This window comes from Microcaecilia unicolor, chromosome 7 (assembly GCF_901765095.1).
Source record: "Microcaecilia unicolor chromosome 7, aMicUni1.1, whole genome shotgun sequence".
NCBI classification, from domain to species: domain Eukaryota; kingdom Metazoa; phylum Chordata; class Amphibia; order Gymnophiona; family Siphonopidae; genus Microcaecilia; species Microcaecilia unicolor.
The window spans coordinates 223,690,195-223,703,512 of NC_044037.1; the positions used below are offsets into that span (position 1 = coordinate 223,690,195).

The 13,318-nt window shown below is 43.2% G+C and overlaps 1 protein-coding gene and 1 long non-coding RNA gene across 3 annotated transcripts in view; one reads left to right on the top strand and one right to left on the bottom strand.

The window, feature by feature from the left end:
• CHRNA1 (cholinergic receptor nicotinic alpha 1 subunit) overlaps positions 1 to 11,061 on the top strand; it is a 60,446-nt gene extending 49,385 nt beyond the window's left edge. For both annotated transcript variants that reach the window (XM_030209956.1, XM_030209957.1), the window contains 3 exons: positions 431 to 654; positions 2,226 to 2,465; positions 10,695 to 11,061. In XM_030209956.1, coding sequence (XP_030065816.1) covers positions 431 to 654; positions 2,226 to 2,465; positions 10,695 to 10,826 — 596 coding nt within the window. In that variant the 3' untranslated portion in view covers positions 10,827 to 11,061. The remainder of the gene's footprint in view (positions 1 to 430; positions 655 to 2,225; positions 2,466 to 10,694) is intronic.
• A 92-nt stretch (positions 11,062 to 11,153) lies between these two features.
• Positions 11,154 to 12,680, bottom strand: LOC115474475. Its single transcript, XR_003942863.1, has 2 exons — positions 11,301 to 12,680; positions 11,154 to 11,258 (listed from the first exon to the last, which is right to left on the bottom strand). It is a non-coding gene; the product is annotated as an uncharacterized LOC115474475 (long non-coding RNA).
• Between the last annotated feature and the right edge of the window lie 638 nt (positions 12,681 to 13,318).

Consider the following 13,318-nt stretch of genomic DNA (forward strand, 5'->3'; position numbering starts at 1 on the left):
CGGTATGCTGGTGGGGATCCCAAGCTCTGCCAGCTGAAGACTGATGGTAACGAAAATGCTACTCTCCACGATATCGGCACTTGCACATGCTCAGTTTTCAGCGCATGCCTGCTGCAGACTGCCAAGGTGGAAAGAAGCATTTTTATGCCAGCTGAGATATTTTTTTTTGGGGGGGGGGAGAGAACACTTGGTGCCCACCCACTTTGCCAAGGCCCACCCAAAATCTGTTATTCTGGCTACACCCCTGGGGCAACAGCCTCTCCTGCCTGATTAAACTCTTTTGAATATTGACCAACTAGTTACTAATAACTGGGGTTAACAGTAAAATAAAACATCTTAACAGTAGTCCACATTGATATCTTCCCCCTTGCATAACATTTATAACATTAATGGAACTGGTGTACCTCATTGTTATCTTTCTTCACTGTAGGGGAGAAAATGACGCTGAGTATTTCCGTATTGCTGTCGTTGACCGTGTTCCTTCTGGTCATCGTTGAGTTGATTCCTTCCACCTCCAGTGCTGTACCCTTGATTGGAAAATACATGCTGTTTACTATGGTATTTGTCATCATGTCTATCATTGTTACCGTGATTGTCATCAACACACACCATCGTTCTCCAAGCACTCACATCATGCCTCAGTGGATGAGAAAGGTATGCAGAAAATGTTCATAGTTTTAATTGTGTAAGAAACATTGCAATGAGAGACAAGATACAAGATTCTGTGCATTAATCGGTTAAGTCGCAGTCAATGTTTTGTGGATGGGGATTTTGGCCAGGTGTTTAGGTGTTGTCAATACAGTTTGTTATTTGCTCCTAAAATAAGTATGGAGCTGAAAATTAAGGACCAAATTATCAAAGTCTGTAGCATTTCCCTTTGAAAAATGCCTTGCCCAGTGGGGACTGCAGATTCAAAAGTACCTGGAGAGTTTGCAGATGCAAACTCCTCACTGCCAAGTATGCACAGGAAATTAGAAAAAAACAGAAACAGCAAAGACGACTATCGAAAAAGACGACCTTGCAGAAATACATTTTTTAAAAAGTTTATTGATCATAAAAATTAAAAAAGGAAGGTGATTGGGACTCGACACAGCTGTGTTTCGGCCTTTCAGGCCTGCATCAGGAGTCTTTTCACCATACAGAAAATCTTGTTTTCATTCACGAAAACTTATATTGAAAAACTTGTACCGGAGCTTCTGCTCGGTCTATTCTTCAGGTTTTCTTGTAAGAGCGTTTCTCGTTAAAGGTGCAGCGAAAGCTGTATCAATGAACTAAGCTCTGGTCAGCGTTTTGCATCTGAGGAACTAAACTTTTAAAAAAATGTATTTCTGCAAGGTCGTCTTTTTCCATAGTCGTCTTTGCTGTTTCTGTTTTTTTCTAATTTCCTGTGCATACTTGGCAGTGAGGAGTTTGCATCTGCAAACTCTCCAGGTACTTTTGAATCTGCAGTCCCCACTGGGCAAGGCATTTTTCAAAGGGAAATGCTACAGACTTTGATAATTTAGTCCTTAATTTTCAGCTCCATACTTATTTTAGGAGCAAATAACAAACTGTATTGACAACACCTAAACACCTGGCCAAAATCTTTTTCCATAGTCGTCTTTGCTGTTTCTGTTTGTTATCTATTTTTTTGCAAAGACTGGTTTCTTCTGTTTTTTTGTATTTATCGCAGGAAATGAGAAATACATTCTCTACAAGTACTTTACTGGACAGCTGTAATGCCGCCCTGTGTTGTATGCAAATCTCTCTCATGAATATTCATTAGGGATGTTCTGAAAAACTGACTTCTTTGTGTCTCTTGAGAACTAGGAATGAATATCACTATATTAGGACATAAGTTCAGAATCAGTACTGGCCAAAATGTCTGCTTCCTGGAACACTTGGCAGTTCTGGTATTGGCAATTTCTTGCTTAAATTTAGCTCTACATTATGCTGCACTTTTGCTATTCAGTTACATTTATTACATTTGTGGAAAATATACTAAAACAGTAGCGGTGAGGGCTAGCTTTCTTTCCCAAATATCTCAGAGTGACGTGAAAAGACAGATTTCCCATTTGAGGTGAAGTCAGAATCCCAATTTGTTTGGGTTTTTTTAATTGAATTTTTCAATGCTCCTAGTTTGTCCTAAGGTTCTAGCCAACAAAAAGATTGAAAATGTAACTTCCATGTGGATTACTCTTCAGAAAAATTATTGACTAGTTTTATTTTTATTTTTGTTGTTGTAGGTTTTTATTGATACCATCCCAAACCTTATGTTTTTCTCCACAATGAAAAGACCATCCAGAAATAAACAAGGAAAGCAGATTTTCACTGAGGACACTGACATATCTGATATTTCTGGAAAACCAGGACCTGCTACTGTCACCTACCAATCACCACTTACCAAAAACCCTGATGTAAAGAGCGCTATTGAAGGAGTCAAATACATTGCAGAGACCATGAAATCTGACCAGGAATCCAACAACGTAAGACCCTGCTTCATTCCAAACAATAAGGCGAGAAGTTCTCAAGCTGCATTAGGCTTTAAGTGGTGTTATTTGTTCCTTAACGTGACTTAAAGGGCCCTAATGCAGCTTGTTTAAAACACAGTAACATACCCCCAAATTCTATAAATGGCGCCTTAAGTTCTGAACGCTAATTTGGCCACACAGTCAAATTGCATACACAACTTAATTAACAAGCAAATCAGCACTGATAATTGGTACTTAACAGCCAATTAGCGGCACTAATTTGCTTTAATTAGAATTTGTGTGCACAACTTTCTAGGCGTATTCTATAATGTGGTACGAGTAAATTCTAATCGTGGGCAGCCAAAAGGGGGTGTGGCCATGGGTGGAGAAAGGGCGGGTTGTGGACATTTCAAAAAACTATGTGCACTGTTGTGGAATACACCCAATCTGCACCCAAGTTAGGTGCAGGTATTGTAGGAGTACTTAGATGGGCAGAAAAGTACTAAATAGCAATTGTTCCGAACTCATTTAATAAGGACTATGACAGTACCTCTTATTTGGCCCTTAGGTTCCTGTTAGGTTGACTACCAATGAAAGGAATAATGCCAAAAAATAACAATATGGCAAAATGCAAAGCAAGTTACAAAAATATATTTGTGCACTACAAAGTAATAATTATTATACCAATGGATATATGAATATAGATATACTACTACTACTACTACTACTACTACAAATGTTGAATGAGTAATTACACAACTATAATATCCTGAGAAAATATTACCAACACTTAGCAGCAAGTTAGTCTAACCACAGGTCCTGTTATAACCCAAGTTGCAGTCAAAAACCATAGACTAGCTCCCCTGAACTATAGGAAGGAAAATCCTGCTTCTCTCACCCCTTGCAGTCCGTAGGTTCCAGACTTCTGGTGTTGTGAAGAATTAAATTCCTCCACTGAGACTCTAGCAGGGTACCTGCGAGTCTATCCCTGCTCAGGAATAAAGTTCCAAGGTCCTTGCTCTGTGCACTGGTTCACAGTCTTTGGGGAAGCTACAGAGCTCCAGCTGAACTGACCTTGTCAGCTTCTCACACAAGGAATTCAGTTCACTGGTGTTTTGGGAAATCAGTCTCTCTAGTTCCACTGAGAGAGATCTATCCACCAACAAGTCTTTTTTTCCTCTGATCTTTCTTTCTCTTTTGTCCAAACCTGGCATCCCTCTCGATGCAGGTGACACATATGGGCCAATCACCAAGTGTACTTTTGTCCAGCAGAATTAATGGTGATGACAATGAGGAGCCTTGTAATTGCAGCAAAGAAACTCTTATCAGTCACAAGTCTGATGGTAGCAACCTCCCTCATGGCTCACAGATGCACCCACAGACTGTCACTATAAAAACTGCTCCTCCACACCTCCCAGGAGATAAGGTGGATGGCTAGTGCATGTAAATACATGTCCTTGGATGAAACCAGCAATGCTATGCCAAGCAGTAGTTTTCATTTGTAGAAAACTGGTTTCTGATGTATTCAGGCCACAGGGTGTAGAATCCATATTAGTTCAGCAAGATGGTTCAAGCTTACCAGGCCGCTGACCAGCAAAGATGAGACAGCAGGAAAATACCCCTAAAGTATTTAGGCCTAGTTTTAGGTGGCCTAAATGGGTGCGCCTAAATTTTAGTCGCAAGAACTGCTAAGCATATTCTATAAACTACACCTAACTTTAGGCATAGTTTATGGAATCATGCTAAGCATGTGGTTTTGTGGTGCTGATTTTTAAAGCACCATTTATAGAATTTGGCCCATGGTAACATAGTAGATGATGGCAGATAACGATCTGTATGGTCCATCCAATCTGCCCAACAAGATAAACTCACTATAAGGTACGATGTGATACTAGATACGTATACTTGATCTTGATTTGTCCTTGCCAATTTCAGGGCACAGACCATGGGAGTCTGCCCGGCACTGGCCTTGTTCTCCAGTTACTGAAGCTGAATCTGTCCAGCCGCAATCAGGGCACCGATCATAGAAGTCTGCCCAGCACTGGCTTCGCTTCCCAATTACTGGTGTTGCAATCTAATCACCACTAAAGCTTGTTTGGTTCCACAACTTCTATACAGGATTCCTTTGTGTTTATCCCATGCATTTTTGAATTCCATTATCGTTTTCATCTCCACCACCTCCCATTGGAGGGCATTCCAGGCATCTACCACCCTCCGTGAAAAAGAACTTCAGGTGTTATTCTTGAGTCAGGCCCCCTTCAACCTCAATTCATGTCCTCTGGTTCTACTACCGTCTCATCTCTGGAAAAGGTTTGTTTGTAAATTAATACCTTTCAAATATTTGAACATCTGTATCACCCGTCTCTCCTTTCCTCTAGTGTATACACGCTCATGTCCTCAATTCTCTCCTCATTCATCTTGCAATGCAAACCCCATACCATTTTGGTTGCTTTTCTCTGAACCGCTTCAAGTCTTTTTCTGTCCTTAGCAAAACACGACCTCCAAAACTGAACACAATACTCCAATACAAAATTGTGCAATATTTAGGTAGCCAGGGGTTACATAGTAATGATATGCAAAACATGAAAATGCATGTAAAGCAGGTCATCCTATATAATAATTCTAATGTGTGACTGCCTGTGTCCGTGGCTCCTGGAGTTGCTGAGCTAGGCTCTGCAGCCAGGTGGACGTCACTCACAGCTGATTCCCAGGCAGGGGGAGGAGTAGGGAAACACACGGAGCAAGTTGCTCCGCGTTTCCCTACTCCTCCCCCTGCCTGGGAATAAGCTGTGAGTGCACCGCACAAACACCCCCTCGGCACATCACCCAAGCCCCCCCCCCCGGCACATCAAACACCCCCTCCTCCCCGAAACACATCAACACTCCCCCCCCCGAAGCACATCAACCCCCTCACCACCCGTAGCTGCCACTGGTAACGCTGTCCGGCTGCTGCTGCTTCTCCTGTTGAGCAGGAGCGGCCACTACAAAAAGATAAAAAGCCATAAATGTTTTTAAACCTCAAACGCAGCACCATAGACAGCCATCAGGCATTGGCTGTCGGCTCTGCAGCCGCTCCTCCTCTCGCCTTTCACGTCGCTGCGCTCCTCCGGGGTCTTACTCCAGGGGCAGTGACATGGAGGCGAGAGGAGGAGCGGCTGCAGAACTGACAGCCAATGCCTGATGACTGTCTACGGTGGCGTGTTTGAGGTTTAAAAACATTTATTGCTTTTTTTCTTTCGTAGCGGCCGCTGCTGCTCAACAGGAGAAGCAGCAAGCAGTCGGACAGCGTTACCAGTGGCAGCTGCAGGTGGCGAGGGGGTTTGATGCGCGGGTGGGGAGGGTCGCTGGACATGGGTGGCTGGAGGGGGGCAGGGGAGGAGGGGAGGGTTGCTGGACATGGGTGGCTGCAGGGGGGCAGGGGAGAGAGAGGTGGGGAGGGGGTCCTGAAACCAGAGAGGTGGGGGCGGGGAGGGGGCCCTGTGAGAGGGGGGCCCTGAGAGGGGGGTGGGGGACCTGCAAGGGGGGGCACACACTCACTGTCTCTCACATACACTCTCTCTGACACACTCTCTGTTTATCACACTCTATCTCTCTGTCACACACACACACAGACACTCTGCCTCTCACAAACACACACACACACTCTGTCTCTCTCTCATTCTCTCTCTGACACACACACTCCATCTCTCACACACACTCTCTCTCAAACATACACACTCCGAGGAAAACCTTGCTAGCACCCATTTCATTTCTGTAAGAAACGGGTCTTTTTTACTAGTTACTATAAAAAACCATAACATAACTTGCAGTGACATATCTCAAGTCGTGTTATGGGCATAAAATGACAGTAAAATTACCCTGGCCAAAAAACAGGGTTATTTTACCATGCCAGAATCATCGGACCTCAAAGCAGCAGGCCAATGCTCCTGAACTATAGCATAAATGGGCTACTGCAATAACCCCCCCCATCACATTCCCCCCCAAGCATATCCCTTCACCCCCAATCCAGACCCCATCACATCCCCCCAATCAAGACCCCCCAGCACACACACCCCCACCCTCCACCTAGTGTAAATCCTGGTGCACAAGTTAGGCACGGATCCTTGGAATTCTGTAACACTGCTCGCATCTTTTGTGAACGCCCCTGACCCGCTCATGCCCCTCCCATGACCATGCCCCCTTTTGGGTTGCATGTGAGGGGATTTGAGTGTGCATCATTATAGAACTGCGCACAGGCAGATTCATGTGTAAATCCAAATGACTGCCAATTCATATCAATAACTGATTAGATAACAAGACATTAATTTATTTGCATGCAGATCTCAGGATCATGCACAAATTTGGGCACCATTTATAGAATTTGGGGATAACTTATAAAATACTGTGGTGCTCATTTTCAAAACAAAAAAAAAAATCAAAAATAATGTCATAAGATGGCAGAAGGACGTTTCTCTCTCAAAAACATCCAAGTTGTGATTTTCTGCAATAATTTATTTATTTATTTATTGCATTTGTATCCCACATTTTCCCACCTTTTTGCAGGTTCAAAGTGGCTTACAATGTGTCGTTCTTGGTGGTAGTGGATTAGAACATAGTTACTTATTGTTACATAGAGAATTAGAGTAATATGGTAAAAGTTAAAAACAAACAGATATCTATATATATAAAACTCACCCTCAACGTTCTATTGTCTGCTGACGTCACTGAAGCCAAGGTTCGTATGTTCGAAGCTCTGAAGCCACGAAAATCACACTCTGGGCCCCGCCCTCACGTCAAACGTTATGATGTTGAGGGCGGAGCAGATTCTCACCTCCAACGATCTACTCAGGCCACAAACTCCGGATTTCCACACTGTAGCTCTGCTCCGCCCTTGCGTCAAAACGCGATGACGTCGAGGGTGGGGCACGAAAACCGCCACCCACACAGAGCTACAACGGAAACAACAGCGGTGCACGCCACGAACCAGGTAAAACCACGACGAGCCATGCAGCCATGAAACCCTTGCTAGTGCCCATTTCATTGCGCTCAGAAACAGGCCTTTGTTTACTAGTTATAAAATAATGGAACAAAATGAAAACATCTAGGGCTAAAATGAAGACTTTTTGGCTAGACCTGTTTCAATCACAAGGAAGTGACCAAAAGGTACCCTAAATGACCAAATGACCACTGGAGGGATTAAGACATAATCCCCCTTACTCCCCCAGTGGTCACTGACCCCCCCCCATGCCAGCCCCCTAAGATGTGAGTGACAGTACATACCAGTTTTTATGATAGCTTCAGATATAATGTTCGTTCCTATTAGAGCAGCAAGCAGGTCCAGGAGTAGTAGCCTAGGACCTGTGGACTGCAGAGAAGGGGACCCAGGCCCATATCCCACTAACTGGTACGCTTGTGCTGGAAAATGTCAGCCATCCAAAACCCACCACGAACCTATTGTATCCACATATAGGTGACACCTGCAGTATAAGGTCTATTGTAGTGGTGTACAGTTGGGTACAGTAGCTTTTTAGTGGGTTTTGGGGGGGGGGGCTTACTATACAACATAAGGGGGTAATGGTGAGATGTGTACCTGGGACCTTTTATGTGAAGTCTACTACAGTGCTCCCTAGAGTGCCCCACTGCTCTGCTGGGATGTTTGTGTGGCCAATCTACCAGGAATGCTGCTCCCCACCATACAGTGGGGGAAATAAGTATTTGATCCCTTGCTGATTTTGTAAGTTTGCCCACTGACAAAGACATGAGCAGCCCATAATTGAAGGGTAGGTTATTGGTAACAGTGAGAGATAGCACATCACAAATTAAATCCGTAAAATCACATTGTGGAAAGTATATGAATTTATTTGCATTCTGCAGAGGGAAATAAGTATTTGATCCCCCACCAACCAGTAAGAGATCTGGCCCCTACAGACCAGGTAGATGCTCCAAATCAACTCGTTACCTGCATGACAGACAGCTGTCGGCAATGGTCACCTGTATGAAAGACACCTGTCCACAGACTCAGTGAATCAGTCAGACTCTAACCTCTACAAAATGGCCAAGAGCAAGGAGCTGTCTAAGGATGTCAGGGACAAGATCATACACCTGCACAAGGCTGGAATGGGCTACAAAACCATCAGTAAGACGCTGGGCGAGAAGGAGACAACTGTTGGTGCCATAGTAAGAAAATGGAAGAAGTACAAAATGACTGTCAATCGACAAAGATCTGGGGCTCCACGCAAAATCTCACCTCGTGGGGTATCCTTGATCATGAGGAAGGTTAGAAATCAGCCTACAACTACAAGGGGGGAACTTGTCAATGATCTCAAGGCAGCTGGGACCACTGTCACCACGAAAACCATTGGTAACACATTGCGACATAACGGATTGCAATCCTGCAGTGCCCGCAAGGTCCCCCTGCTCCGGAAGGCACATGTGACGGCCCGTCTGAAGTTTGCCAGTGAACACCTGGATGATGCCGAGAGTGATTGGGAGAAGGTGCTGTGGTCAGATGAGACAAAAATTGAGCTCTTTGGCATGAACTCAACTCGCCGTGTTTGGAGGAAGAGAAATGCTGCCTATGACCCAAAGAACACTGTCCCCACTGTCAAGCATGGAGGTGGAAATGTTATGTTTTGGGGGTGTTTCTCTGCTAAGGGCACAGGACTACTTCACCGCATCAATGGGAGAATGGATGGGGCCATGTACCGTACAATTCTGAGTGACAACCTCCTTCCCTCCGCCAGGGCCTTAAAAATGGGTCGTGGCTGGGTCTTCCAGCACGACAATGACCCAAAACATACAGCCAAGGCAACAAAGGAGTGGCTCAGGAAGAAGCACATTAGGGTCATGGAGTGGCCTAGCCAGTCACCAGACCTTAATCCCATTGAAAACCTATGGAGGGAGCTGAAGCTGCGAGTTGCCAAGCGACAGCCCAGAACTCTTAATGATTTAGAGATGATCTGCAAAGAGGAGTGGACCAAAATTCCTCCTGACATGTGTGCAAACCTCATCATCAACTACAGAAGACGTCTGACCGCTGTGCTTGCCAACAAGGGTTTTGCCACCAAGTATTAGGTCTTGTTTGCCAGAGGGATCAAATACTTATTTCCCTCTGCAGAATGCAAATAAATTCATATACTTTCCACAATGTGATTTTCCGGATTTAATTTGTGATGTGCTATCTCTCACTGTTACCAATAACCTACCCTTCAATTATGGGCTGCTCATGTCTTTGTCAGTGGGCAAACTTACAAAATCAGCAAGGGATCAAATACTTATTTCCCCCACTGTATGCTCCAGTGGAGACTTTTTGTATACAAATAGATCTCATGCACATACACTGGGGAAATCCTGGGAACGCGATGGATTGTGGCCCTCAAGGACCAAGGTTGCCCACCCTTGGCCTATTCTGTAATAGCATCTGGGTGCTCAGATTCCATGATAGAAAACCCGTAATGGAATGGCTTACATTTAGGCACACCCACATTACACCAACCATAGACCTGGCATAACTGCAGGCACCTAAATGCAGCAAAGGCACACACAAATTACAGTATTCATTACGTGGCACCCACGCCCTTCCCATGTTACACCATGTATGCCCCTTTGCATCTGCATTCTATAGCACTTACACATGTCCTCATAGAATAGAACACAGGACGCTTACACTCGTAAGCTGAGCGGGAGTCCTCCACCTACAGTTCTGCCAGTAGGGGGCACTGTCTCACTATCACAATTTCAATAGTGAGGGGCAGGAAAGCTCTTCAGGAATCCAGGGAACTTGGTTGTCCCCAGCGATTAAAACACAATATTGAAGCACCACTTCCCACCGGCAGCAATGCAGTTAGAGGACTCCTGCTCAGCTTAAAGGTACAGTGCTCACAAGTGCTACTTTTTAGCACATATGCACATACAATGAGATGCCTTACCACAGGTGCCTAGTTATAGAATTGTCCTTCACTTTGCATACAAAAGAGGCTTTAAAATTAGCCCCTTAATGAACATCTGAACTAAACAAAGCTTAGCAGGCCTGGGATGTGCATGGGAAAAAAAATGTTCATTTTCAGATTTGTTTCCGTTTTTGAACGTTTATTCATTTCACACATTTCTCTTAATAAACATTTCTAAATGAGCATTAATCAATTTAACATATGTTGATTCCGGTCAATGCACTTTAAATGTATTTAGTTTACTACATTTTTAAAGACACATTAAATGCTACCAGATGCAGCTGCCTGTAACCTGGTCTCTGTTCCTTTATCCCAGGCTGCAGAAGAGTGGAAGTTTGTGGCAATGGTGCTGGATCACATCCTCCTTGGAGTCTTCATGCTAATTTGTATTATTGGAACACTAGCAGTGTTTGCCGGCCGTCTCATTGAATTAAATCAGCAAGGATGAGCCAGGAGGCAAACCTGCAACCTATCACTGGACAAGCAGAGTGCCTTTTTGCAGTGAAGATATTTCGTATTGATTTACATATGTGTAGTCTCTTAAAGACTTTGTACACAAAAGTAAACAGCAAAACAATGGCAAGAGCTTCTTAATAAAAACTAAATATGCCACCCAGTGGTAAGGAAGGCTATCTACAACCCGGACAGGCCTATCACAATGACAAGATATACACAATGCCAACAAGACCCTTTTTTATTACCATTCCATCCCCATTGAGAAGTAAAGGGAATATTTGTCAGCATCAATAACAGCCTCCTCACCTTATGCTTTTTCATGAGATTCAGTTGAGCAGAGGATCACCCTCAGTCTCCTTTTAGGCTAAGAGCCAAGCACAAAGTCTGAGCTTTGAGCCAAAGATGGTCCCTTGAGACTAAGAACCTGAACAATTTGAGACAAAGATGGTCCCTTGAGACTAAGAACCTGAACAATTTGAGACTTTGATGATACCAGAATGAAACAATCATTACTAAAGTGAGAAATTAAACCTTCTGCAAAGAAAACCCCCACCCCCTTATTCCTAATTATCCTATCCAGGAGTGTCCAATCTCGGTGCTCAAGGGCTGCAACCCAGTTGGGTTTTCAGGATTTCCACAATGAATACACGTAAGATCTGTTTGCATGCACTGCCTCTATTGTATGCAAATAGATCTCATGCATATTTATTGTGGAAATCCTGAAAATGCAACTGGGCTGAGGATAGACACCTCTGTTGTACTGCTTTGCCCAATTAGTCTCAATTGTAGTCCTGTTTACTTTCCAAAACTTAAAAAGTAGGTTAGCAGGTCATTTAAAAAGCTCAGCGCATAGCAGAAAATGGCAGCAATTAAACACAATTCAGAGATTCAAGCTGGTTATTTGGTGTATGCTGTGTAAGGTTTTATATGTATACTATCCTGTAAATAGGTATGCTGTCTATGGTAGCTGTAGTACAAGATATGATCCAGCCAACTAGTTTCACCAACTAGGCTGTTTCAGGGCAAAACAGGATCCACATATTCTTTGAATTCCACGCATTCATTCACGTGTCACTGGGATCCTGTTTTCTCTCAAGTTCTCTAATCGGTTGGTTGACTGCTGTCTAAGGTTACCAGAATTATGGGAACTGATGTTAGTTTCTAGAATGTGCATCTGTTGTGGGATGAGGGGTGTGTCCACCACAACTCCATGAATTCCTAATCCCACTGCTTTCCACCACATATTTCAGCTGGCAGGATCTACTTATGTACTGAGCTTCACAACAGCTGTATATTATGTGTGAGGAAAATGATTTGAGTTCCGATCTGGCACTAAAGAAGCTAAAATGAAATTTTTAGTGCAAGACTGTGTGCTGTGTATACTGGCTGCTAAAGAAATTAATTATGTGCACGGGGTGAGGAAGTTAGGTATCATCAGGATCCTAACCGTACTTCACAACTTAGAGCTAGACGTGTCATACCTGTGGGACTCTAATATTAAATCTGAAGTTTGTTTATTAGGATCTCCTGACCCTTTATCGTGATTTAACTGGCATGCTAAAATTGTGTAGGCAAGACAATATGTATATATCTGTGTGTTTCAGAACTGAGATGGCAGTCAGTCTTGCATAGCTACCCAAGCAGAATGGGTTAAATGCAACCTCAACACTGTAAGCATTAAAGTAGGTAGAATATTGTCGCTACTGCTAAATTGTATTGCATTCCTCAGCATCAAAAATCATAAATTTAAAGCAGGAGATTTCCAAAAGGGAATCTTCCATCTTAAGTAGAGAAGTGTGGTAGCCGTGTTAGTCCACTCTTAAAGGTTATCAATAGAAATCAAACAAAATAAAACATGGAAAAGAAAATAAGATGATACCTTTTTTATTGGACATAACTTAATACAGTTCTTGATTAGCTTTCGAAGGTTGCTGACGAAGAAGGGCAACCTTCGAAAGCTAATCAAGAAATGTATTAAGTTATGTCCAATAAAAAAGGTATCATCTTATTTTCTTTTCCATGTTTTATTTTGTTTGATTTCTATTGATAACCAAAAGGGAATCTGAATAACTGTTGCTTTTTTAGCCCACAATATAAGAAAAACGTGACAAAAATGAACTCAAGAAAATTACATTCTGTCCTCTGGTGGCCAATCGCAGTACTGCAGGTAACTTTTCAATTGGCACTAAAAACAGCAAGTTTGCTATTGTTTGCCTCATTCCTAGGGATGAAAGTTTTCAGAGCAATATAAGCAGGTAAATAAGTAGTTACCCACAGAGACTGCCTTGTCTGAAACTGTTCCTTTCACTACAGTTAAAAGTACACAGGGGGCTTTCAAGTAACACATAACGTTTAGCTAGATTAAAACCAAGCATCTAGGGTAAAGGGGTAGTTTTAATTCGGGAGAATGGATTGTGCATGTACATTTGCATTTTCAAATGTACAAAAGCTGTTTTACATAGATCCACTATTTATGCAAACACT